General features: G+C 48.8%; 2 protein-coding genes across 4 annotated transcripts in view; one reads left to right on the forward strand and one right to left on the reverse strand.

Annotated features, from left to right (window-relative positions):
* LOC142898385 (activin receptor type-2A-like) overlaps positions 1-21,232 on the forward strand; it is a 112,352-nt gene extending 91,120 nt beyond the window's left edge. For both annotated transcript variants that reach the window (XM_076041336.1, XM_076041328.1), the window contains 10 exons: positions 8,627-8,834; positions 10,121-10,248; positions 10,560-10,711; positions 17,350-17,493; positions 17,588-17,731; positions 18,353-18,498; positions 18,622-18,736; positions 19,313-19,451; positions 19,541-19,671; positions 20,428-21,232. In XM_076041336.1, the coding sequence (XP_075897451.1) occupies positions 8,627-8,834; positions 10,121-10,248; positions 10,560-10,711; positions 17,350-17,493; positions 17,588-17,731; positions 18,353-18,498; positions 18,622-18,736; positions 19,313-19,451; positions 19,541-19,671; positions 20,428-20,622 (1,502 nt within the window). In that variant the 3' untranslated portion in view covers positions 20,623-21,232. The remainder of the gene's footprint in view (positions 1-8,626; positions 8,835-10,120; positions 10,249-10,559; positions 10,712-17,349; positions 17,494-17,587; positions 17,732-18,352; positions 18,499-18,621; positions 18,737-19,312; positions 19,452-19,540; positions 19,672-20,427) is intronic.
* A 4,693-nt stretch (positions 21,233-25,925) lies between these two features.
* The window catches only part of orc4 (origin recognition complex, subunit 4), a 3,782-nt gene continuing 2,431 nt past the window's right edge, over positions 25,926-27,276 (reverse strand). For both annotated transcript variants that reach the window (XM_076041343.1, XM_076041346.1), the window contains exons 9-14: positions 27,087-27,263; positions 26,902-26,988; positions 26,647-26,755; positions 26,460-26,555; positions 26,314-26,381; positions 25,926-26,221 (exon numbers count right to left, since the gene is read on the reverse strand). In XM_076041343.1, the coding sequence (XP_075897458.1) occupies positions 26,039-26,221; positions 26,314-26,381; positions 26,460-26,555; positions 26,647-26,755; positions 26,902-26,988; positions 27,087-27,263 (720 nt within the window). In that variant the 3' untranslated portion in view covers positions 25,926-26,038. The remainder of the gene's footprint in view (positions 26,222-26,313; positions 26,382-26,459; positions 26,556-26,646; positions 26,756-26,901; positions 26,989-27,086; positions 27,264-27,276) is intronic.

Consider the following 27,276-nt stretch of genomic DNA (forward strand, 5'->3'; position numbering starts at 1 on the left):
CACCTGCTGAGAAGAAGTCCTCACCTTCTGCCTAAACTCATATATCTAGCTAGCAGGGCCATTGTCCATCCTGGCTGGCCAGCGGGTGGCGCTGTGCCACGGGACCAGCCCCAGCCAGTGTGAAGGCCAGATGTTGCAGGATGTTGCTGCTGCTGCAGGGAAGGTTTCAGTATCGACACTGAGGCTGCTGGGACCGGAGGGCTTTGATCTGTGATTAAAACCGTCCAGCAGAACATCCATCATGCTCTTGTTTCAGTCTCTCTCTCCCTCTCTCTCTCTCTCTCTCTCTCTCTCTCTCCCTCCCACCCTCTCTTGGGGGTCACCTCCTGCCTCCCACCTCCACTCCACACTGCAGGTTGTCTCCGTTCCTCCTCTCCCTCTTCATCCTTTTACTTCTTCTACTCCTCCTCCTTCCTCTTCGTCCTCAGTGCTGCTGCATGCGATGCACCAAAATTGGAGATTTGAAAACAAAATCCCAGCAGCAGAAATAACAGCATTAGCATTAGCAATTGGATGAACTGATCCATAAAGCCTGCAGCCACCTTCTGCAGGTCGCCACTGTCCTCATTTGCCATAGGTGGAATTTATGGGGCAGGGGTGGGGTTGATACCACACTGCAATATTATAATATATGAATTAATCATAAATATTACAAATCATATAACGTTTAACTGAAGGAAAGGTCGTCCTACCTTCTGCAGCGCTGCATTTTAGCTGCAATGCTAGCTATCCTAGCCCCCTGTTAATCCCTAGTGAAGGTGAGATTACTGCTAGCACGTTTTAGCTACAAGTTAGCGGTATAAATGGAGTTAATGTACAGACGGACCTTGCTAATTCAGATCACCTAATAGTCATGCTCCTCACCTTCTTCCTAACCGTTAGCTGCACCTGCAACGCACCACCAGCACCATCGGCCGACACAGACAGCGGCAGCAGCAGCAGCAGCGTGTCAGCGAGTTTGTGCTAAGTTGAAAACAGCCTGGAATTTATTGAACGCTCCACCTTTATTGGTCGACTTTACTTGCATGCCACGCAGACGGCGTCGTGTCTCCTAGATGTTAGCTGTGGATGAGTCAGCAGGGGGGCGGCGACGCGCTCCTCCTCCTGCTCCGGTTCCTTCTCGTCGTCCTCCTCGCTAACCTTGACCACACAATGTGTGTTTTGTCCACTTTGGAAGAGCGGCAAAGCGTTTCTATATATTGACGTATTGATGGTGGAGGGCCGAGTGGGAGGTTGTTGCCACGTGGCGGCGGTGCACCCGCTGACCCCGCCGTCATACTGACCTTCAGCCCGTTTGAGGACATCATCACCGTGGTGTGTTCCGTGTTGCCATCAGCCGAAAAAAAAACCTCTAGATAGTCAGGAAGCGGCACAGTTAGTAGTTAGCCCTCTGTTTGTAGCCTCCTGCCGCATGCCACTTTACTCGGTGACGAGTGGGCGGAGCCAGGTTTGCTCGCTGCTCTTCCAACCCCTCCCACTTCCTCCAGCCGGGCCTCGCAGATGCTGACGGTAGGCGGAGCCTGGACGCGCCCATTGGACGTCTGTCGGTCGGCATTCCAGCAGGGATTTAGAGGGATTGGATCGAGTTGCTGAGTGCTGTGGTTTTTAATGCCCTCCCCCTCCACCCCACCCCGCCCCCCACCCCCCCGACCAGGGTGAGGGAGAGGACTGGCCGCCACCGCGCTACCTGTCGTGGATCAGGGCACAGCCGCGAGGGTTTCAAACTCCCAGCAGGGAGAGAAAAAAAATGGAATTAATATAATTACGTATATACGGCTCTGCCACATTTTTCATCCTGGTGGTGGTGGTGGGGGGGTGCTCTGTTATCTTTTAGCCCCCTCCCAACCCCACCACATCTCCCCTGTAATCACTTTAATGACCATCACTGCCACAGAGACAGCGAGGGGGGAGGGCATGGGGGAAGGGGAAAAGCCCAGATCTGGCTAAACTGGGTGCTGTGAGGCCACAGTGCAAACCCTCTGCGATGGTGGAACAGATTTATATAGAGATATATATGGAGTTTTTTGTTTGATTTTTTTCAAAGGACAATCTATATCTATACGGTCCAGGACACCTGAAGGTACCTGGAGCCGCCCACTGGAGCTGCTAGCTGCTCGGCTCAAAAAAAAAGAAAGGTGTGGGGGGGTCAGCTAGTGCATGAATCACTGCCTCCCTCAGGTTTTACGCGCACACACGCGCACACACAGGCAACTTTCTAGTTCCCTGTTCCCTTGTTACCACTCTTTGCTAGCAGTAGTAACAGCAGCAGCTGCAGCAGCCAGTGGGTTGAATCAACGTCTTGCACTCCACCAAGCTTCAGTCTGACTTGCAGCTCCAAAATGTCTGCGCTTGACCTCGGCATGACCCCTGGGAGCCATGTTCGGATCTGTCAATATCACTTCAGATATCCCTCTAACACTCACAAGCACGCACACTCGCTCATACTTGATGCATGACGGCATCATCATCGTCTCCTCCTCCTGCACAACAAGACAGGACTGGCGTGGGGTCTGTGCCAGCTCTCTGGACGCTTGCTGCTTTTATTGAACTCGCTCAGCTTAAGATGAGACTCGCACACAGACGCACGCAAACACACACAAGTGCGAGTCAGTGTTGGATTGCATCAGTGGCCAGAAGCAGCGTTGCTGCTGGAGGCCCTTAACTACCTCCCTCCTCATTGCCATCAGAGCTGGTTGTGTTTTTTTTTTTTATCCATCATGCAACACAGGCGAGTCCAGGATTCCCAAGCTAATGCCGCCCTTTCATGCCTTTGGCCGGCGGGCTGAGTGCTGAAAAGCTCCCGCGGTGTCCGCTGGCCGCCGGCCAGGTCGCCTTCACCCAAACCTGTGTGTGTGTGTGTGTGTGTGTGTGTGTGTGTGTGTGTGTGTGTGTGTGTGTGTGTGTGTGTGTGTGTGTGTGTGTGTGTGTGTGTGTGTGTGTGTGTGTGTGTGTGTGTGTGTGTGTGTGTGTGGCGGCTACCAAACACACACTGGGGGGTTGTTGCGGGGGGCTTCCTGGTTGGTTGGGCTGCTAGCAAGATTTTCCTGTGCAGGGAGCTTCAGGTGGATGTTTTCAACAAATCCAATGTGACATCCAATGAAGCGGAGGCATATAGAGTTGTGTGCCCTTCATGTCACATGACCCGAAGGCTCCCTCTCAGCTGAGCCGCCGGGCCCCAAAACTAACACTCAAAGACAAAAACGTCCTGTCCTGAATGGAGCAGATGTTGGCTGACGGTGATGATGTCATCAGAGCGAGTCCGGGCAGCAGACTCTCTACAGGAGAGAGTCTGCTGCCCGTCTTTGTCTGCCGCGAGCAAGAAACGCCTCTAAAACGACTGACAGGACCTTTGACCTGAAATCCGGTTCACAAACAAATTTGTCTATTGCAGATTTTAGTCCAGATAATCACCAGAAAACACTTTATTCCCAGCGTGGGAGTTGCAGCTTCATGCAATGAGGCGCTACATGCTCAACGGCGCCCTCTAAAGTGGAAGTCAAAAATCTTTTCGGCATATGCCCTGAGTGAGCCACTACATTCAAACGAATGGGGGTCTTAGATCCCGAAAAGCCATCACTGTCGCCACCTACAGGTGACCTCCGGTACCTGAGTGGAGGCCCTGATTGGCTGGAGCGGTTGGAGCTGACTCTCTGCGCGTCGTTCCTCCTACAAAAGATCTGCTCTGTTTAGCAGGGGGCTGTAAACACGGGGTTAATGTTGCTGCAGAGCCAGTCGGCAACAGGTCCGACCAGCCTGTAAAACTTTGAAAGGTCTCCTTTCGTCGCTCGTCTCTGATAAATGGACACAGGTGCAAATTATTTCCACCATAAATGTCTCCTGCAGCCGTTGTGCTGTCAGAGGATTGGCTCCCTCCAGGCTGGAGGTGTCACAAGCCACGCCCCCTTTGGCCTCGTCTCTCACTGCCAGGTGGGCGTGTGCTCTGCATGTAAATCAGTCAGTGTGTGTGTGTGTGTGTGTGTGTGTGTGTGTGTGTGTGTGTGTGTGTGTGTGTGTGTGTGTGTGTGTGTGTGTGTGTGTGTGTGTGTGTGAAGAGGAAGAGTGACTCTGTGACCTGAGGGGGGAACTGGCAACACTGGCAGGAACCTGCATGAGCTGCCAGCTGTTTTGGACACAGCTTCTCATGCAATTATTTTTTTGTCTTTATAGCTTTCTACACTGCAGATAGATACTGAAGACATCAAATATATGAGCAAGTTATATGTAATTATGCAGCCAAAAAAGCATGTTAAGTAACTGTAAATAAATGGCTACTTTGAAGAATTTAAATTTAAAACTTGTTTCAGTTATTTTACGCTTTTGTTTCCTATATAATTCCTTGTGTGTTTATACATTGTTTTGATGCCTATGTCAGGAGTCATGAGAATGAAAACTAAAGACATTAAATTCAAAGGGTGTGTCAAAACCTTTGACTGGTTGTAGGGGTGTGTGATATGGCAAAGAAAAAAAACAATCCCCAAGTTTTTTCACTAAAAATCTGATTTACCATTTAAATCAATTTATTTCCACCCTACTCAAAATCAGTGCTCGGGGCCATGACTATCACAGGCTCTAGTGGTGAATCATAACTTAAAATAGGGTTTCAAAAAAGTATGTGGTTCACATAGTTTGAACTGCTTTGTTCCCAATAGACATTAGAAATAAGCTGAAGGCTGAGACTGCATGGAAGTCTTTTAATTGAACATATTTTTACACAACAGTCACTAAAGTGCTGGATGGATGGCTTTTACAAAGGAATTAATCAATATAGCTGAAAAAACAAGCGATCCTGGTTCATAGCCTAGTCTGTGCACGCTGCGCAGCCAGTGCGCAGTTGTTGTGCCTGCAGCTCTGTCGATTACGGTTTTCAATGCAAACTCTATGGAAACGAACGTGAATCTATGTCGAAAACAAAGTTGCGTTCAAGACAACTCAGAAACACGGGACAAACCCGTTCCACATCGATTGAAAACGAGACGCAGCATTTCATCATGAAGTACGGGACGATTCTGTATTTTAAGGGACGGTTGGCAACTCTAATGGGCACCGTATCTCTTGCAATATAAACTGCGACTGCATCTGTGATTGCTTTCCACCTGGCCCCTTTCTTATATTACGGTGTACAGTTTGTAAATGTTTCCAAGACAGTAGGTTGTTTTTTTTGGTGGTAGTGCTTGGGGCGTGTTCTCATTGCCTCACCTCGCCACCGTTCGATTGTGTCCCCACAGCCCCGGGTCCACGAGACCGTGGGCGGAGTCGACGCGGTAAAGCGGGACAATGTGTTCGACGGCATCATTTCTGTGCGATACACGACAGCGCAGCGATGGACACAGTAGAAGTTGTTTCATACCTGCTGCTTGGTCTGTGGTTGCTTTTCTGTTCAAGAAAGAACAGTTTTCCTCGCTGAAGTCACAGTTGATCATTTTATGCAGGCAACATTTATAATTTCTGGTTTCGTTTTCTGGGAGAGTAAATGTGTAGTTCAACCTTTATATCTTCACCAAAAGTAAACACGAGACAGATACAACGGGAAATAGCATCTATTTAAAAACAAACAGACAGTAAACACGCCTCCTTATTTGAAACAGCTGCCCTAGCGAGCCAAGGACCACTTTATGCCGCGGTGTTCGAGGCTTCCTCGCAGCGAAGAGCCACGTCCTCTCGACCAATCCGTATTTCCTCTCGTCTCAAGACTCCTCGGATTCCCTAGCTTACCGCGCCTCACGCAGGAGCAACTCGGTTTGTTCCGAGCGCTTCGCCGTTTGCCGCTCGTCGTTTTCGTGAATATGGTTGAACACACTCGCGACGTCGAGGGCATTCCCGGTTCGCCTGCCTCTCCCAAAAAGACAAAAAAACATGTTTTGAAAAAGCTGTTTTCAAAAAATGTATATACATATAAATATATTTGTACCCCATCAATAGTAGCTGCTTGTGTTCACGGCCAAATGGACCTGACACGGAAGTTCCGTGTCGAAGGAGTTGGCGTGGATGTCCGCTCCGACAGGGAACATCGACGAGGAGTAGGGCTGGACGATAATTGGATAAGGATATATATCGATGGATAGACGTGTGCTGCGATAGGAAAAAAAGGGGTCGATAAAAAGTTCCATAGAAAAAGTTTCACTTCCTCTTTCATCATAGCCAATCATGTAGCTTAATATTACGGTCATTTCTTCCTCCAACCAATCGCAAACACAGACCCAGGTACGCTCCGTCACCAAGCCCCGCCCCTCTCAAACCACAGCAGAGAGCACCTGTAGAAAGACGCCGCAGCAAGGAGAGGCGGAGGAAATCGTCCTGAAGAACGGTTTCAGTAGCTCACTAGCACGGCAATATTTTGGCTTTTTCAAGTCCGACTAAAATCAAACTGCGGTCGTTGTTTTACCACCTAAACCAGACGCATCCGCAGGAATACGAGCTGTGTCGCCCGCGCCGCGGCTCCACGTCGGAGGAGGAATCCGCTGCCAGCGCCACCAAACTGGACTTCTTGCAGTAAATACGACAAAGCGTCCGAGCGGCATAAGGACATCATCCATGCAGTAACATGCTTCATAGCGAGGGACATGCTGCCAATAACCACCGTTGAAAAGCTTGGCTTCAAACAGCTTCTCGCCACTCTTGACCCGCGATATGAAGTTCCCGACACAGCTCTTCCTCGTCTGTACGAGTGCAGGGAATCGGTGCAAAACGAGCTGTTATCCGTTTCTTTCTACGCCACTACGTCGGACTTCTGGTCGAGTCGCACGTTCGAGCCCCATCTCAGCCTCTTAAAAAACAAATATAATAATAATAATAATAATAATAATAATAATAATAATAATAATAATAATAATAATAAAAAATTCAGTTGTGTTTAAAAAAGGTGGTTAAATAAAAGTTTGAATTAGAATTCAGTGTTCGTGTGTTCTTTATTAAACGTCGGTCATGAAGTAATAGCATAAAACATCCAGCACTGCAATTAAAATATATATATTTTGTTTGATAATTATCGATATAGATCAATATGATTTTTTTTATATCGATATGCTTTTTTTCTATATTGTCCAGCCCTACATCTGTGATTGCTTTCCACCTGGCCCCTTTCTTAAATTGCGGTGTACGGTTTGTAAATGTTTCCAAGACAGTAGGTTGTTTCTTTGGTGGTGGCGCTTGGACTACTGGGGTCGGGAGCAACACTTTCCCCACTTGGCAGCATGCCTCCGTTTGAGGTGCTGCAATAAGTTAGGTAGTATCACTACCTTTGGTCGCAATGACTTTCAAACACATTTTGCAGCGGGGTGTTGTTTGTTCTGTGTCTGACTCCACAAACCCCAACCAATTCCATGCAGCCGAAGACACGTAGCCTCTCTTCGGAACAAACTCCTGTCTTTGCGCCGGGATGCTGTTTTGTCGCGGTGGTGACGTCAGAGCCCACTCTGAACTACGTGAACGCAAGTGAGAGCGTTGGTGGCGCATTTCAAAAAAACCTTGATTTGTAATTACAAAAAATTGACCTGAACTAAAAACTTGAATTAATCGATAAAAAATGGATTTATCGCCCAGCCATAACTGTATATGGAGAGAGGGGGGACCGGAGGCGTGCAGATGGTATGGATGTCCTTCTCTGGTCGTCAGTACAGGTTAATGATGCTTGTACTGAAATAATAGAAGTAATGTGTATATAGGGATGTAGCGATTACTGGTAAAACGAGAAGCCTCGGTAAAAAGTCAGACGGTGAGTTATACCGTTTCAAATTTGAATTATCATTAAAATTGTTCGATGACCGCGGTTTGAAAACCTACGGCTCACTGCTCAGAATAGCTGCAGCGGTCCCTCAGACACAGGGGCGCATGCACAGCGTACAATCTTTGGTTGTAAGCGGGGCGGAAGGCACGGGTAAGACTATTTTGGCTATTACAAGGACACTGAGGAGAAACTGGTGTCGATAAAGTAACCGGAAGTTTTTAGTGTTTCCTAACGTTACTACTGTAAAAAACAGTATATTATTGGAGCGATTAGCAAGTCGCACACGGCACAAGCAGCAGCCCAAACAGCATGCGTGTTTCAGTGCGGTCGCTGCTACTTATTTATTGCCGACGCTGCTTCAGAAGTGAGGCAGACACAATAATTATATTAGAGATGTACAGTATGTTCGGTCCGTTTCTGCTCCGGCACAACGCTAGCTCCGCTGCTAAAGTTATAGACTCCGTCTTAGCTCCGGATGCCGGTGTTATGTCGAAATCTGTTCACCCGTTGATACTGTATGTGTTCCCCTTACCTTAATCTGCACCCAACCTTTATCCCTAACCCCAACCAGTCGTCCTTAAAGTTGCCTTACCTGACTCCATGTTTACCTGAACTCCAAACCAAAACAGGGTTCTGTGTAAAAAAAAAAAAAAAAAAGAAGAAAAAAAAGGGGGGGGCATAAGTCTTTTATTTTTTTATTTTGAGCATTTTGAGCACATATCAACAATACCGTGATAATAATGATAATCGTGGTAATGTTGGTCACAATAACCATGACCACAGCTGTCGACGCTAATTGGGATCTGAAGAAAGAGATCAAGAAGTGAATCGCTACCCCACTGACCAACTTTATATTCGTCTTCATCGTCTAACTTGGTTTCCATCCCTCTCTCTCTGCTGCAGGCGCCATCCTGGGCCGCTCGGAGACGCAGGAGTGCGCCTACTACAACTCGAGCTGGGAGAAGGAGCGCACCAACCGCAGCGGCATTGAGCCCTGCTACGGCGACAAGGACAAGCGGCGCCACTGCTTCGCCACCTGGAAGAACGTGTCGGGCGCTGTGGAGGTAGTCAAGCAGGGCTGCTGGCTGGACGACGTCAACTGCTACGACAGGTCCGTCTGTCTGTCTGTTTGTTTGTTTGTTTGCGGCCTCCAGGTGGCAGTAGTGAGAGGCTGATGGGGGCCTGCTGAGATGTGTGTGGAAGTCAGCGGCGGGTGGATTGTTATGGGATGGCGGGGAAGAGGACCCGGCGTACTTTCTGGATCATTAGCAGCCTGCAGACAGCTGTCTGCACCGCCCCATCACCCCCCACCCCCACCCTCCACCTCCTGGTCTGAACGTTCTGCTCAGGGTTTTCCTGTTACTTGATTTTTCATCCTGGCAGAACTTCTCTCCATGTGATTTTTCCCCCTGTGATTCCTGAGCGATAAAGCTGTTGTAGGCTGCCTGCCTGTCTGTCTGTCTGCCTGCCTGCATGCCTGTCTGCCTGCCTGCCTGCCTGCCTGTCTGTTTCTCTCTCTGTGTGTCTCTGCCTGTCTGTCTCTCTGCCTGTCTCTGTCTGTTTCTCTCTCTGTGTCTCTCTGCCTGTCTGTCTGCCTGCCTGTCTGTCTGTCTGTCTGTCTGTTTCTCTCTCTGTCTCTGCCTGTCTGTCTGTCTCTGTCTGTTTCTCTCTCTGTGTCTCTCTGCCTGTCTGTCTCTCTGCCTGTCTCTGTCTGTTTCTCTCTCTGTCTCTCTCTGCCTGTCTCTGTCTGTTTCTCTCTCTGTGTCTCTCTGCCTGTCTCTCTGTCTGTCTCTGTCTGTTTCTCTCTCTGTGTCTCTCTGCCTGTCTGTCTCTGTCTGTTTCTCTCTCTGTGTCTCTCTGCCTGTCTCTCTGTCTATGTCTGTCTCTGTCTGTTTCTCTCTCTGCTTGTCTCTCTGTCTCTGTCTGTCTCTGTCTGTATCTCTCTGCCTGTCTGTCTCTCTGTTTGTCTATCTGTCTCTCTCTCTGTCTCTCTGCCTGTCCCTCTGTTTTTCTCTATTTTTCTCTCTGTGTCAGTCTTTTTACCCGTGTGTCTGTCTGTCTGCGTGGTCTGGGCACCTCGGCTCAGACGGCGCCACCGCACCTCCCTGGAGAGGCCAGAGCAAGTGGAGGGCGGCGTCTTCTGCTTCCTGTGGCTTTTATCTGATGACTGTGTGTGTGTGTGTGTGTGTGTGTGTGTGTGTGTGTGTGTGTGTGTGTGTGTGTGTGTGTGTGTGTGTGTGTGCGCACACGTGCATGCATGGTTGGTAGATTTTGTTGCTGCCGCTACCAAAAAATGTGTTTTTATCTCCAAATCCTCTGGAAAAATGCATTCACGGGGCTGTTTACATCAGACACATCTTGACTCCGCCCCCTCACTCACCCCCCTGTTGTCTACAGTAATGAGTGTGTGGAGAGGAAGGAGAGTCCCGACGTCTTCTTCTGCTGCTGCGAGGGCAACATGTGCAACGAGAAGTTCCTGTACGCCCCCGACGGACCTGAAGTGGTTGACCAGTCCACTACCTACAGTACGTGCACACGCACACACACAGCCATCCTCTCTCCCTTGTGGTGGGCGGAGCCAATGGGACGAGGCTCCTCCTCCTCTTCATCCTGCCGGCCACAGGGGTCGCACACAGTTCAGAGCTGCTGTTATTTTTAGCAGGCAGATTACGTTATGTCACGGGATGGATTTGTTAATCCTGTTGCCACTCTGTGTGTGCGTGTGCAGTAAGCTGCAAGCAGAGTTTAGAGATGATGCAGCACAATGTCAGGCCAATCAGACTCCGCCTCCTCACTCTGTTATTCTTCTCCCCCCTCCCCCCCACCCATCCTGCAGCCACCTCCAACCCGTTTTCCCAGAAGCCCCAGCTTTTCAGCACGCTGCTCTACTCGCTGGTGCCCATCGTGGGCCTGGTGGCCGTGGTCCTCTTCTCCTTCTGGATGTGGCGCCACCACAAGCTGGCCTACCCTGCCCTCGTCCCCACACATGTGAGTTCAGCCCTCTTGGTGTGTGTGTGTGTGTGTGTGTGTGTGTGTGTGTGTGTGTGTGTGTGTGTGTGTGTGTGTGTGTGTGTGTGTGTGTGTGTGTGTGTGTGTGTGTGTGTGTGTGTGTGTGTGTGTGTGTGTGTGTTTTCTCACGTCCCCTGGTGGTCATCCGTCTGCAGAGATCCCCAGACATTCTGTCTTCAGTACAACATGTCACCTCCAAACTGTGCACACACTCAGTGCAACAGTAGCATCCCTCTGCCGCCTCCTGCACCTCAGGAGCCCACGACGACAACTCGCGTTCTTCTCTTTCGCGCAGCTCCCACAATGTCTTGCCGCGTTAGCAAGGGGTTGCTAATCGGAAGCATAGATTAGAGTTTTGTTAATACCAGCACGCTCCCTCTGCTGGTCAAAATGGTAAATGCACTGCATTTATATAACGCTTATCCGGCACCTTTACGGTACCCCAAAGCGCTTTCATTCACCCATTCACACACACGTTCACACACCAATGGGTGGCTGCCATGCAAGGCGCTGCCCAGCCCCATTGGGAGCAATTTAGGGTTAAGTGTCTTGCCCAAGGACACAACGACGGACTAAGATGGAGCTGGATTTGAACCGCCAACCTTTCGGTGATTGGACAACCCGCTCTACCTGAGCCACAGTCGCCCCTAAAAAGCAAGTACTGCGAGCTCTCAGGTGACGTCCTCTCTGACCAGTATTGGGTCTCATAATAAAATATTATGTTTTCAAAGAAGTACATCAAAGTTTTGAGGAAAAAATGCAAATCATTAATAAATTATGGGGAAAATATTTGACAATCCCCCACCCACCAGAGTCGAAATAGAGGATAAATGGTTAATAGTAAAGGAAAGATATTGATATTGCTCTAACCCTTGATGAATAATGTATCGCATCACTTGGTTCACTCACTGTTTTAATGAGACAACTAATATAAAAACTGAGAAGCAGAGAATTTTAATGATGTTGAAATAGTGGGCCTGGTTCCCACAGCCTGTGATTGGTGAACTGGGCTAATTACATCACCTCTCTATTCTGTGTGTGTGTGTGTGTGTGTGTGTGTGTGTGTGTGTGTGTGTGTGTGTGTGTGTGTGTGTGTGTGTGTGTGTGTGTGTGTGTGTGTGTGTGTGTGTGTGTGTGTGAAATGTTCTTCCCCTTTAAATCTAAAGTAAAATAAAAAATTCTTTATTCATTTATGTTGTTTTGGAAGCCGACTTCAGTGGGCAAATATATCCTGCATCGGCGTGGTGCAGAGGAGGCGCTGCATTATTGATGAGGCTTTATTTATATAGGCAAACACAGTCCAAGACGCACAGAGGAGCCGGTGGCAGCACCCCCCGATGGTGGGCGGAGGCAGTGCAGAGACATTCTCCTTTTTTTTTTTTGCTCTGCTGTTCAGACAGCCAATCAGGAAGTAGATCTGTTGCCTCATCAAACAGATCAATAGAACTAGTCCTTCTTCTTCTTCTTCTTCTTCTTCTTCTTCTTCTTCTTCTTCTTCTTCTTCTTCTTCTTCTTCTTTGGTGGCTGATTGACGATGGTGAAGAGCAAATGGTAAAGTTATAGACGGAGAGAAAATGAAGCGAATGAAAACCTGAGTCCTGGTGGAGAAAGTGGGCATTGCACACATTCTCCTGTGTGGCAGAAGATGGAAGAACGTCCAGTTATTGTTAGTTTGTTTCTTCTGCTCAGAAGATCCATCTCACTGTGGTCCTCCTCGTGGAACCTGTCACCAACAAGAGCAAGAGTGAAAGAGAAGAAGATCTTTCACACCTCTGTCTGCTCTACTCTGCTCTGCTGATCTTCTCTCCTTCCGCTCCTGCTTCAGCTCCCAGTCACTCTGTGCTCATTTAATCAGGCCTGGTAATTAAAAGCATGTGGAGCAGATGATAACCGGGTGGCTACAGCAGAGACTGCAGCCTGGTCCGGTCCAGCAGCAGCAGCAGTAGAAGAAGAAGTTTCCCCAGTCATTCTGATGGAGCTGGATGTCTCTCCTGGTTCTGATTGGTTCAGTGTCAGTCTGTAGCTTCAGTCCTCTGTCCTCCACCTTCATTCCATCCATCATCCACACCACCGCCGCTGCTGCTCATCAGACTTCCTGGTCGCTAGAGGAAAGTTGTTTTTTATTTGTTTGTTTTTTTTAAATCTGGCTCTAATCTGGCTCATATCTGCTCGTCTTTCCTTTTTTTTTTTTCTTTTTTAATTTTAATCCACCATTTATCCTTTTGTGTCTGTGGTGAGAAGCTCCACTCACCCCAGTCTGACCCTCTCGGTGTGTTCGGCTACTTCTGAGCATCGTGCAGCCGCCACTTCCTGTTTGCTTTCACACATAATCTATGAAAAAAGATAGAGCAGCAGGATTACTATTGCAACAACACATCATCAGTAGGGTAAAACTAACCTGTCTCACGACGGTCTAAACCCAGCTCGCCTTCCCTATTAGTGGGTGAACAATCCAACGCTTGGTGAATTCTGCTTCACAATGATAGGAAGAGCCGACAAAATTCTTCTCTGTGCCGCAGCTACGCTAACAACAATAATAGTAATTATAAGCCCTGCTCTGATTGGACTCCCCACCCCTCTGGGGTCAAAGGTCACCAAGCCTCTTGACCTCCTGCCTCGCCAAACTGTGCAGAGAAAAAGAAAAAGGAAAAAAAAGTAACTTGTGTGTTTGCTTCCTGTGTTCCTGTCCCGACAAGCACGCCTTTCACATTATGGTGGAGGTAAGAGCAGTTCAATTGACGTTGACGCACCGTTGGTTTGCCCACCCCCACACCCCTCCCCCCTCCACACCCTTCCACCAAGAGCTTGGCCTCACCCCTCCCTCCCACCTTTCTTCATCTCTTTGCTTTCTCAGTGGCGTCCTGTTGGTCGCTCGTTCATTCGCTCGGTTGGTTGGTTGCACATCTTTTCATTTATTATTATTATTATCACCAGTAACATTAATATTATTAATATTCATTTTCATTTTTTTTTTTTTTTTTTTGCATTTTTCAGCTTGATACTCTGCCTGGTTTCTGTTGCATGGATGCATCGTTTTCTTCTTCTGTGCTTCCTGCTGTGAGGTGGTGCATGGTGGGATTAGTGGCCACAGGAAGTGGCTTCGAATGCAGCCCCGCCCCCTCCTCCTCTTCCTCCTCCTCTTCTTCTGTTGTGTGGACGTCCACCTGTGTGTTTATGTAATGTACGTACACACGCAACGTGTGTGTGAGTGAGTAAGAGATATGACCCACTTTCTGGGATTGTGTGTGTGTGTGTGTGTGTGTGTGTGTGTGTGTGTGTGTGTGTGTGTGTGTGTGTGTGTGTGTGTGTGTGTGTGTGTGTGTGTGTGTGTGTGTGTGTGTGTCCTCGACATCCTCCAGCATCTCTCCATCTTAAAGAGCTCTTGCCTGAGAAGCAGAGCCACTGCTTCCCCTCCAGTCGGAGAGCGTGAATGACTCGAGTAGAGGGGGAGCCTGCGGGCTCCACAGACCTTCCCCAGCTGGGAGCTCCTCACACTGGACTGGGAATTTTGTGCTGCCTACGGGTGTCAATAGCTGCATTTCCATTACAGTTTTCCTCAAAATATAAGCTGTATTTCTAAAATTTTGACAAAGTACAATTGCCATTTGCGTTTCCATTAAATGATGTGAAACGCACAACCCTTCATTTTTGTAAAATCTCGTCCGGTGAGATTTACACAGGAGTCTTGAGGAGCTCCAGCAGCAACAGTTTAGGTAATTGATTGATCGATTGAAACCTTCCTGAGTGGCTCCTCTTACCTCATAGACCTGTAAAATATTTCTCATGGTTCTTGGAAGCGTCCTGAATAGGGATGCACGATATTTATTGGACCGATAAAATGTCGACCGATTTTGGGGGAAATGACGTCATTTTTATTGGTCCGACTTGTACATTTTTTCCCGATAAAAAGATCTGATAAATTAATGAGACGTAAATTAATAAAACAGGAAAGGTTTGCAGGCTGAGTAGCGACAAAACAGGGTCGTGCTGGTCACGTCAACAATCGCACCTCATTAGCAGGACCCAAGCCTGGCACCGTCACTGCCTGACTAATAACAAAGAAGATGTCAAGTTTTAACACAACGAATCTTATAGCTCACCTGAAAAGTCGTCATCGTGGCGAAGCGATATTGAAAGAATACGAGGCAGCCGCCTTAGCCGCTAACGGTGCTAAAACTAAAACAACAACACGGGTGGTCAATGTCCCCATTCAGCAGGCGTTTGAATGAACACTGTAATCAGGGGTGGACGGGCCATCAGGCGTACCCGGCAGTTCCCGGTGGGCCGACGCACAATTGGTCCGGCCGAGTTGTGAATTGGGCCGGCACCGGTACCGGTGACAACAGCGAACGTAGGTACACTGCCATCTGCTGGCTTGCTTCTATACTGCTACGTGACCGCCCCTCACATCGAGGAACACTGTCCTACTACTGCTACTAACGCTACACTCGTCCAAGCCGGCCTGATGCAGTCAAAGCATTAATAATTCTGTAAACCTCTGGTTGATAATTCACTTTATGCACTAATGCACTTTGTTTTATTTTTTGATAACAATTTTGTAATTGAGGTTGACATATGTCAATGCATATCATTTTATATTTTAAATATACTTGACTTACCTCCACAAATACCTTTACAGATAAGCCATTGTTCGGTTAAACAATTCAAGGGTAGCACTTTTTTCTTGAAATCAAGTTTTTTTGCTCTGCCATATTTCTGTGTTGACATGAAAAAAATATCATGAAATATTTGAAGAGCAACAAACTTTTGTTTGCTGTTATAGATAGACCAGAGCAACTAAAATAACAGTTTTCCATCGCTGCATCCTGCACAAATGGTGAACTCATTGGTTATTGTATCAGTATCGGCCGTGAGAAGCAGGAAACATCAGTTAACAGCATCGGTTGAAAATGTTCATATCGTGCATCACTAGTCCAGACCCGATGTCAGCCACTTCCAGCAACGTTCTAGTTCCTTCAGCCGTCTACAGGAACATCACAGAGCTCCTGACTGAAGACTCTCACATTGAGCAGGAAAAAAAGCTACTCAATTCACGCTGTCACGCTAGCACTGATGTCGGCCCGAGCACAGGCCATGTGACCTGAGGGATCAGGCCCCAGGGTGTAACCTGACGAGGCAGTGGGAGGAGCTCCAGCCTGGTGAAGCAGCAGATTGTGTGTTTGCAGCTTCCTGCTGCCTGCTGACTGGGCGTAATGCTCCCCCTGTCTGAAGCCGCTGGGCAAGGGGGGTCAGGTGAATCACGGCGGGCGGGCGGGGGGGGGGGGGGGCAGCCACATCAGACTGACTGGAGCCACGCTGCTAGTAGAACTACTGTAGTTCTTTCTCTCTTCTTCATCTTTGTATCACAGCTGTCAAGTCCAGTGTGGATGAAGAAGTAGTTGAGCAGTATGGAAAAGATCAACATCATCTTCATCATCATTGTGGTGGTGGTGGTGGTGGTGGTGGTCTCCTGGCAGATGCCGTTTCCTCCTCCTCATCCTCCTCCAGCAGCAGCCTTCTGATTGGCTGACTGACACTGTGAGCCGTTGTAGCCAGTAGGACAAACTTCCTAGATCTTCTTCTTCTTCCCAAACATCTACACTTGTTCCATCTTTCACTCTGTGTCACACGTAGTGTGTGTGCGTGTGTGTGTGCGTGTGCGTGCATGCGTGCGTGAGAGGGGGGCCTTTGAAGAGGCTCTAAATCTGTCCCATAAATGTGACTAAGTGAGGCTAATCTCTCTGGGACGAGCGGGAGTGAAAGCTGAGACCTCCCTCCCTCCCTCTCTCCCTCCCTCTTTCGCTGCCCGTCCAATCAGTCGGGCCCTCCCCACACCACTACCAGGACTCCCAGACAGTGATCAGCACTGAGGTCACTCTGACCTCCTCCACTGGTCTGGACAAGCAGAAACAGCCTCCAGTTCCAGTGGAAACATCAAAGCCACCAACAGCTTTTCTATTTTATCCCCCTCCTCCTCCTTGCACCCCCGCTTACTCCCTCGCCGTGGAAAAGTGACCTCCGTCCTGGCATCCTCCTCCTCCTCCTCCTGCTGCTGCTGGCATGCGAGAGTGATCGGCTGTAATCTCGATCACCAGCTGTGTTTAACCTACTTTATATTTGGAGCGCCGGGCCTCCTGCTCGCTGCTGCGTTTTGTTCCGAGGGGATCAGGCAGGCATGAGGTTTGACCTTGCAGCCGCTAGCCCTCCCTCCCTCCCTCCCTCTCTCTTTCTTTCTTCGTGTCCCTCAATCATCAGCATCTCCTTGCTCGCCTGCTCGCTCTCTCTCTCATCCATCCATTCATGGCGCTGGCTGCAGCACAGAGGTTGAAACAGGACGAAGTAGCAGAGACCCGGAGGGGTTTTTATTCTTTTGTTTTTTTTATCTGCTGGAATGTGAAAAACACCCCTGCTTGATGTTGACTGTCCAATCACAGAGTGTCTGAGCCGTCCAATCACAGAGTGTCTGAGCCGTCCAATCAAAGCGTCCCCCGTGTTCACCCGGCGCTAGAATGAAGTGAAAGGGGTCTAATAAGGCTAGACAGGAAGTCTGAGACTCTCTTCTCTTAATTGTTCAAATCCCGTTTTTCTCCCCCTTCCTCTCCCCCACTCTTTCTCAGGACCCCGGACCCTCGCCCCCCTCCCCCGTCCTGGGACATAAGCCCCTGCAGCTCATCGAGGTGAAGGCCAGGGGGCGCTTCGGCTGCGTGTGGAAGGCGCAGCTGCTGAGCGAGTACGTGGCAGTAAAGATCTTCCCCATCCAGGTACCAGCACACTTCTCCTGTCTCCCTCCGTCCATCTCTTCCCCCCTCGTCATCCTCCCTTCTCACCTTTCCCACGCTCTGCCGCCTCTTCCAGGACAAGCTCTCCTGGCAAAACGAGTACGAGATCTACAGCATGAACGGCATGAAGCACGACAACATCCTCCACTTCATCGGCGTGGAGAAGAGGAACAACAACCTGGACCTGGAGCTGTGGCTCATCACCACCTACCACGACAAGGTAACACCGCCGCTTTGGTGAGGCAGAAGTTCAGCCAGGAAATTCCGCTTCACCAAAAAAAAAAAGATGGAAGGAAAATCCTCATCAGTTGGACGGGAAACACCTCGACATGCAGCGCTGGTCGCCCTCTGGTGGCCATTACCCCAAACTGCACCCGCCTCTGCTTTTGTAAGCAGTGGGTGACCTTGTGTCACACAGACAGATGTTGCATAAGGACAAAGATGTGTATTTGTTTCCTGGTAGCCAAACAGAAGGTTTCTGCTAAAAGTCAGCTGCATGTTTGTTAGTACTTATTTTGTTTTTATTTTTTTCCACAACTTGATTGCAGAGATGTTCAAAGTTTCTTTTTCCTCAGCTTCCTCTTTCTAATTTTGTCCTTTAACTTCTGATGTTGCATCTTCTTAAGATTGAATCAGTTTGAGTTACCTTCTGTTTGTGTTTGAAATGCATTAATGCAGGTTATTCATATATTTTTTAGTTTTAGTTTTTTCCTGCAACTTAAATGATTCGATTCTTCTGTTGATCCTGATTGGCGTGCGTCCTCGAGGCAACGTGAGTCACTGAATCGTTCCTGTGGTCACCACAACCCCCACCCCCCACCTCTTGTCTTCGCCCCCTCAGGGCTCGCTGACCGACTACCTGAAGGCCAACGTGGTGTCGTGGAACGAGCTGTGCCACATCGCCCAGACGACGGCCCGCGGCCTGGCCTACCTGCACGAGGACATCCCGGGCCACAAGGACGGACATAAGCCCTCCATTGCCCACAGGTGGGTGGAGTCACTCTCTTTCTCTCTCTCTCTCTCTCTCTCTCTCTCTCTCTCTCTCTCTCTGCCTCCCACTGGTCCCAGACTGACGCCTCCCTCTGGCGCCCCTGCTTTCGTGTCTTTCAGGGACATCAAGAGCAAGAACGTGCTGCTAAAGAACAACCTGACGGCCTGCGTGGCCGACTTCGGCCTGGCTCTGCCCTTCGAGGCGGGCAAGTCGGCTGGAGACACCCACGGACAGGTAGGGTGCATTGTTCCTCACTTGCTAGTTGTCTTCATTCAATCAATTGATTGATGTTATTCATTTGTTAAGTGGTAAATCACATGTGGTAGTCTACATATGTGTGTGTGTGTGTGTGTGTGTGTGTGTGTGTGTGTGTGTGTGTGCGCACAGTCATGTGAAAAAATTAGGAGGACCTATGAAAGCCTTTTTTATTTTTGAGACATTTTTAATATGTGGATATTTAATTTCAATTTCAACAATACTGAGAGATAATAGTAAGATATCTAAACCTTAAAACATTAAAACAAAAAACTTTCCAAGATCTTCTATAATAACAGTTTGGCAAAAAATACACATTCTAACCGAGGCAAAAAGTTACTGTGACACCCTCGCATTATTTATTCTCACTCAGTAACGGCTCAAATCAGAGTGTTCGACACCAGGTGCACATGATTGGTAATTAGTGGTTGTTATGTGTCTGTATGTTACAGTATAATTAAACCTAAATAAGCATTTCAAGTCAAAATGGACTTGAATGTGTAGCGGACCGTTTGTGACTGTTTGTGGCTGTCTCCCCACTGCGCCCACTTGCAGGTGGGGACACGGCGCTACATGGCCCCGGAGGTGCTCGAGGGCGCCATCAACTTCCAGCGCGACGCCTTCCTGCGCATCGACATGTACGCCTTCGGCCTGGTGCTGTGGGAGCTGGCAGCCAGGTGCACGGCGGCCGACGGTGAGTGGGGGGGGGAGGCAGTGGGAGTGGTCTGGCAGGTCGGTGGGCTGTGATTGGACACTGCGTGCTAACCGAGGGTCCCCCCCCAGGCCCGGTGGACGAGTACATGCTGCCATTTGAGGAGGAGGTGGGGCAGCACCCGTCCCTGGAGGACATGCAGGAGGTGGTGGTGCACAAGAAGCTGCGGCCCTGCCTGCGAGACTGCTGGCAGAAACACACGGTGAGGTCATCACCCCACACACACACACACACACACACACACACACACACACACACACACACACACACACACCTTCACCATCACCAGAGATAGAGAATAGAATGCCTTTATTTGTCCCACATTGGTGAAATTAATATAATTATAGCAGCATATACAGTGCAAAGGGAAGAGGAAAAAACTATATGAATTGAAAAGAAATAAAATATTTATAGAGTAAGAAAATAAAACAAATACTATACATCTATGAAGAGTTGGATTATTATCAAATTAGTTGCTTAACTAAATAAGTTTTCATGAATAAGTGGCTGCTTGCGCCCATCATGAAAATGTTGAGCTCGCCTGGTTAAAAAAGATATTTTTAAAAGTGGCAAGTTAAATATAAGTTTCACAAAAATACAAAGTAAAAAATATATTTAAAAAAATACGGCTAATTGTGTTTAAAGTCTTAATACTAATATAATATAGTTAGTTGCAAACAATGGAATGCAAAAATATGACACTATACCATTTTAATATATACAAATAATATCAACAGTAATGGTAATAAGTCATAACAATAATGATAATGATAATGATAATAATAATGACTTAATAGTGCAGCATAGTATAATGAACATCGTAACAATATAAAAATTAAAAAAAAAGATTTTTGAAATGTAATCTACCATATAATCTAAAATCTAATATATAATACAGTATGTACAACGTAATATAGTCTAGTAACTATGTACCACCCTGTGCCCCCCACCCCTGCAGGGCTTGGCCATGCTGTGCGAGACCATCGAGGACTGCTGGGACCACGAGGCCGAGGCCCGGCTGTCGGCCGGCTGTGTGGAGGAGCGCATTGGCCAGATGCAGCGGCAGGCGCCGGCCGTGGGGCCCGAGGAGATCGTCACCGTGGTCACGCTGGTGACCAACTTGGACCTGCAGCCCAAGGAGTCCAGCCTCTGATTGCGCCCCCACAGCCACGTCACCTGACCTGGGACACGGGAAGCTATGGATGAGATGTTCTAGAGGGGAGGAGCCAAGCTAAGCCGCCGGCCCTGGTTGGCCGGTTCTTTTGGTTTCGTGGTTTTGTTTTGTTTTTTTCTCCCCCTTTTTCCCGGTTTTGGATTTTTACATTTTCTTTTTTTTTCCAATTGTCTGCCGGCGCTGAGGAAACGGCCGCCACCCAACTCGTTTCGATGGGCGTGTCCAAGGTTCTGAAGACGTTTTTTTTTTTGTTTTGTTTAATTTTTTTTAATCGTATGCCGGTGGCGGCAGCGGTGCTCGGGACGAGGAGCAGTTTGACCCTGAACTCGCTCGGCCCAGCCCGGCCAGGCCCTGGGATTGATCTGTCGCTCCCTCTGGTGGGCGGACTCTCTGTGACACTTTGCTTTTTTCGGCCAATAAGCAAACAGCTTTGTGAATGTTTCCAGTGTCATGCTGCTGTACATAGTGTATCAAGGACCTTGTGACCACTCGGCCGTCGAGCTCATGTTAAAGAGAACACGCACACACACACGCACACAAAAATATACACACACACACATACACATATAAATAAATATATGTATGTATATATATATATATATATATATATATATACACACATATATATATACATATATATATATATATATATATATACATATATATATATATATATATAAAGGGGGCGGGGCTTGGGGAGGGGGGGTCCATTCTCGAGCATTAAAAAAAAAGTAGAAAAAAAAAGTAAACCATAAACCTCCTTCAACCAGGTATACCTCACTTCAGACAGACACAGTCTAGTCTAGACCCCGCCCCCTCTGGCCCCCTCCCCCTCCTCACGCCCCCCTGCCACCCCGGTGCTCATGGGTAACATACTCCTCCACACTGAGGAGTGCCACCCTCCCCCTGGCCTCTCCTCTCAGCTCTGCTCCGGGTCTCGACTGAACAACCAACAACTTTCTGATTCTATTTTTTCTTTTTTTCTTTTTTAACTTTTTTTTTTTTTTTTTAAAGCAGACTGTCCTTTGTACAATGGGGGAGGGGGGAGGAGAAGGTGGAGTCACGCCGCCATTATGTGGAGGAAACAAAGGTTTTTCTCTCCAGGGTTGCGGAGACTCAGACTCTAGGGGGCGCCCTCTCATTCAGTTTCTATGTGTTTTTGTTTTTGTTTTGTTTTGTTTGTTTTTTTTTTACTGATAACCTGTCGGTCATCCACTCAGATTTATAGTGCAGTGTTGGAGGCGGTCCCACTCTGTCTGAGCCAGCTGCTCTCTCTCTCTCTCTCTCTCTCTCTCTCTCTCTCTCTCTCTGTCTGGCTGGGCTTTTATTATCAGATTGCTCTCTCTCGCTCTCTCTCTCTCTCTTTCTCTCTCTCTCTCTCTCTCTCTCTCTCACTCTCTCTCTCTCTCTCTCTCTCCACACCTCAGGAATCTTTGCTACTCCTCTGCCTCCCCCTCCTCTTCATCCTCACTTGTCTCCCCCTGCTGGAATACCTCCCCCCCTCTAGTCCCCCCTCATCGGGGTTCCTGAGCCAATGCCGCGCTGCGACCTCGGAAGCTACGCCCATCAGAACCAGTTTGTCAGTTTTTCTTTTTGTTCAAACTCTAGAGTCATAACTGGAGGAAATAATCAACATTGAGCCCCTGTTATCAATGATTAGATGATCAATGACTAGTTTTGATTGTTTCAATGTATTCAAATTTTATATACATATATGTATATATATGTATATATATGTATGTACACATATACACATAATATATGTATATATTATAACACCTCAAGATGGAATTCAAGAGTTCCAGAGCTAGCAGGGATAAGCTAACTGCAGTTTTCCGAGATCGGAAGGGCTGAGACGGCTATGGGGGGACCAGTTTTGGGGAGGAGGAGAGGGGGCGGAGCTAGGGTTAGGCGTAGCTAGGCGGGTAGGGGGCAGAACCTCGGTGTCCCCATCCATGGCTGCTGTCACCCTCGTCGATGTCAGGCCAAACGGATGTATCTGCTGGGGCAGACCTGCAGTCTCTCTCGCTCTCTCGCTCTCTCTTTCTCTCGGGGCTTCGGGGGGGCGGTTCACTCGGACACCAGGACACGCTGCTCTCTCCCTCTCTGCCTCCTCATGCTAGCGGTGTAGCGGCGGGCTGTCAGCGCAGGGTGGACATCACTTCTACCAGGGCTGCTGTAGGGGGCGGGGCCAGCTGGACTTTTATCTCAGAGTGTTGGTCCACCACCATCGTGCCCCACCTCCAGGAGAGGAGAGGAAGTGACCCTCACCTCACCCTCAACACTGAGCTGCAGGAAGTAGAAGCCATCAACATCATTGTCGTCTTCATCATCATCAGCAGCAGCAGCAGCAGCAGCAGGTCGACTTTCACCTTCTGTAGCGCCACTTCCTGCTCGCCACCGCCACTTCCTACTCGCCACCGCTGCTCCTCCACCTCCTTCCCCTCGGCTCCATCAACATCAGGGACGGTGCCAGCTGCCCTTCAATAAGCTCTACCTCACCTCGCAGGGATTTTTTCTTTTTTGGGGTGTTGAAGGTGTTCGCAGATTGAAAAAAACAAAAAAACAAAAAACAAAACCAGAATCAGTACCAGGACCAGGAGAGAGAGAGAACCTGAGAGGAACAGAAAAGAAAGAAGAAAAAAAACACTAAGTAAGAAAGATCAGAGAAGACCACTGGGGACCTTTGCTCTGACCTTTGACCTTTGTTCTCTGTACAGCAACACTCGCAGTATTTTTCGAAAAACTCAAACAACCTTCTGCCAAAACAGCAAAAACTGGGCGGGACAGACAGGAAGTGATGGCGTATGGAAGTGGGCGGAGCCCTCGGGCAGCCCAGCGCCACTATGGACCGCCCCCCGACCCCTCCCACACCCACACACCCACCCTCCCTCCCTCCCCCCCCAGAAGCTGCCGACACCATTCAGGGATGCCGTACTATGCTTTTCTAAGTTGTCGCCAGTTATATGCAACCAGTGCCGCAAACACCCCTCCCCCCACAAACCTCCCTCTTCTACCCCCCACCCACCCCACCACCCCCCCCGCGCTCCCCTGTAGGAGGCCCTGCAGGACTGACCTTCAATACACACAAACAACTTGTAGCAATTTGTTTGTTTTTTTGTTCTTTTTTAAAAGAAATAATAATAATCCCTGACCTTGCATCTTTTCTATATGTTGTATTTATTTTTTAATTTTAAAGGCCTGAGGATTTTTTTTTCCGCGGGGGGGGCATCACGGTTTTGCAGGAGGAGCCCGGCACGATTTTTTTCTGGTTGTAGTTGTTGTCGTTGCTGTTGTCATTGTTGTTGTCGCTGCGGGTTGTTGGAGGGAGAGAGGGAGGGAGGGGGGAGGGAGGGGTTTTAGTTCAGGGCAAATTCTTTCACGAATTGAGAATAACAAAGAAAACAAAACACAGAAAAATGAAGAAAAAAAGAAAAAAAAAAGGACGAAAAACAAAGTAGCGACCGTCTGGACTGCTTCCGAGCTTCTTTTCTTCTGGGCCGAGAGTGAATGTCCTCCAGGGGGCACCGCTGCCCTGTCCCCCCTGTCCCACTTTTAATTTCTCTAGTGTGACTCCCCCCGCCCCGACACACAAACCCAACCCCCCCCAGTTGCCGTAGGAGGAAGACGCCCCTCTGAGCCCCCCGGCAGCCAATCGCACGACTGCCTTCTCGCTGTCAATTTGCTTTTTTTTAAAAAACAAAAAAACAAAACAAAAGAAATATTAATATTAAATCCTCCCCCCTTCAAATAAAACAGAGGCTTCCCTGCAGTCCCACAAACCACCTCGAGGGGTTCACAGGGCATCACTGAACTCTAAAAACCACCGGTGTGGCGCCCGCAGCTCTCGGCACTGCAGCGCTCTGTCTCACTCTGCGCCTCCACGGCACCGCGCATATTTAAGTCGAAGAAAAAGGAAAAAAAAAGTTTGTGTCTTGTTACCCCCCCCCCCCCCCCCCAACTCCACTCTCCACTCCCCCCTCCCCCTATGTTAAGCAGTCTAGGCTCTGTACAGACATGAGAACATATGAGAAAACCTTGTATTGACTATATACTCTGAGCTGAATCTTTATACGTGCGTGTCGAACTTCAGTGTTTCCTTACGATCTAAGGCCCCGCCACCCCGAGCTCTGCCCACCCCCACCCCCAGGTTCTGGCCCCCACCCCTCCCCCAAAGATTGCCCTTCACTACAAAATAAAATGGAGCTGTGGTGTGAGCTTAAAGCAACGAGCCACATTGGAGAATCCCAGACATACGAGCACTTCGAGGTTCCTCATGGAACCGACCAATCACCTCCTTCCTACCCCCCCCCCCTCCTCCTCCTCCCTCTCCCCCTCCCAGAGGAAACATTGAACTCCAATGAAGTGGCAGCAGGTCCCAGTCTGGCTGCCTCTCAATTTCTATGGGAGGATTAAAAAAAAGAAAACTACAAGCAAAACACTACGAGCATTTTTGACCCCCGCCCTCTCCCCCAACGTTGCTCCGAGTCCAAGATTCCCATTACGGATCGGGTCGGGTCGGGGTCCCCCACCCCCCCCTCCATGCTGGAAGACCGATCTGAACTTTTTTTTTGTTGTTGTTAAAAAACCTTCTGCTAAATGTGACTGTTCTTATGTTGGTTATAGATCCAAAAACAAAAAGAAGAGAGAAGAATAAATGTGAAAGGAAGCAGGTCATCTGGGTTTTTCTAAATGGTTCAAGGTTCAGCAGGACGGGTGGACAGACAGACCGACCGACCAGGGGAACCCTGAGCCGGCCCGACCCGGGCCAGAGGCCCCGCACAGCACCATGGCTCTCAGATGGTGTTTTTTTTGTTGTTGTTTTTGGGGGGGGTTTTTTCAGCTGAAGTTATCCACGTTATGTAAATAAATGTGTTTCTAGATTGTGACCCGACTGCCTCGATTTATTTCATTTTTCATTTTTGATTTTTTTTAAATACCCTGGTGTATTATCAGGCTCATCATCTTCACGCAAAGCAAGCAGACCTTAATGTTCAGTTTTGTGTCAATGTGTCTGGAAATTTGTTTAGACAACATAATTTTTTTAACTAATCAGACTTTCTGCCTGCAGATAAAGTTAACCTAAGTTAAGACACTGTCAAACCAGGTTGGAGCGTGTAGTTGCATAGTGTTGCCACAGGAGAGCAGCATTCAGCAAGTTTTCAAACTTGGCACTTGCAAGAAATTGCTGCTGCTGCTGCTGCTGCTGGCTCACTTTGAGGCCTTTTCATGAAGATGACGTCATGGGCAGAATGCAATGGAAAATTACAACCCCAGATACCAAAATGTAATATTTTTTAATTTTTCTTATGATTATAGATTAGGTTGTCAGTCACTCTGCTTCTCACAGTCTAGAGCCAACAGGTGGAGATGCTTGAGAGAAGCTGCTGGAGCTTCAGGCCAGTGCTGACATGGCCCACTGCTTGAGGTCCGTTGGGCATTGTGGGTATTTCTGCAGCGCCTCCATGATCTGACTCTGGTCCAGCATGAGTCTCATGAGCTGGTACTCCCGCTGGGTCCTGGAGGAGGCACTGTCGAGCGGCCGGATGAGCTCCAGCTGCTGCAGGTGCTCGAAGGCCTGGGGAGGGGAGAGGGGCAAGGAGGTGAGACAACCAATCAGAAGCAGCAGATGGTTTGTTTAGGAGTCGTGTTTGTCGAAGTGACTCAAACCTTCATGATGACGGGCGGCTCAAAGTGGTACATGGAGCTGGACTTGCGCTGCAGGAACTTCTTGAACTCTGCAGGAGAAGGAGAAGAAGATGAACCTTGATCGAACCTTGAACCTTGACCTTTGACCCCAGACGGCCCCGGCCAACCGTTGTGGACCATCTGCAGGTTGAAGGGCTCCCCCTCGTAGACGTCATTCAGGTGCTTCATGGCGATGACCAGGCAGAGCTCCAGGATGGTCAGACCTGCATCATAGAAGAAGAGGAGGAGGAGTCCAAACATCTGCACTGGAATCTTCACCCCTTCCTCCACCCTGGTGTGGTCTCCCCTCCTCACCGTGTAGCATGTTAGCTTTAGCATCTGCAAAACACATCCTGCTGGCCTCCAGCACGTCTGCAGCCCTGATGGTGGGCTTGGAGACACAGACACGGCTGAGACACAACATCTGGAGGAGTAGGAGAAAGAATAGATGATGAGGAGTAGAAGGAGGAAGAGAATGGATGAGAAGAAGGGGGGCGGAAGAGGAGAAGAAACATCAAGGAGGAGGGGAAGAAGAATGGAGGTGGAGGAGGAGCAGGAGGTTCTTCTCACCAGCAGAGCCTGCATGGAGCGGAAGTCTGTGCTGGAGTTGAAGTGTTTCTGCAGGACATCCTGGACCGACTTGTCCTCACACAGAACCTACAAGAGGAGGAGATGAAGATGATGATTACGATGAAGAAGAAGAAGATGGTGGTGACTTAAGGCAACTGAGACTTCATCTTGCCTCCCTCTCTCACCTCCAGCTCAGCATTCCACTCCTGGGTGAAGTGCTGGTCGGGGACATCCTCGGGACGGAGGCGGAGCTGCGTCTGGAAGCGCTGCAGGTACTGCGGCAGCGTGAGCCGGCTGAGCAGGTGGATCTGACGGTGTGAGAAGCGAGACTTGACCCGCTTCTCCAGCAGCTCCAGCACGTCCTGGAGGACGGAG

Source organism: Nelusetta ayraudi, unplaced genomic scaffold (assembly GCF_046127955.1).
Source record: "Nelusetta ayraudi isolate G7.1 ecotype Tasmania unplaced genomic scaffold, CSIRO-AGI_Nayr_v1 ptg000004l, whole genome shotgun sequence".
NCBI lineage: Eukaryota > Metazoa > Chordata > Actinopteri > Tetraodontiformes > Monacanthidae > Nelusetta > Nelusetta ayraudi.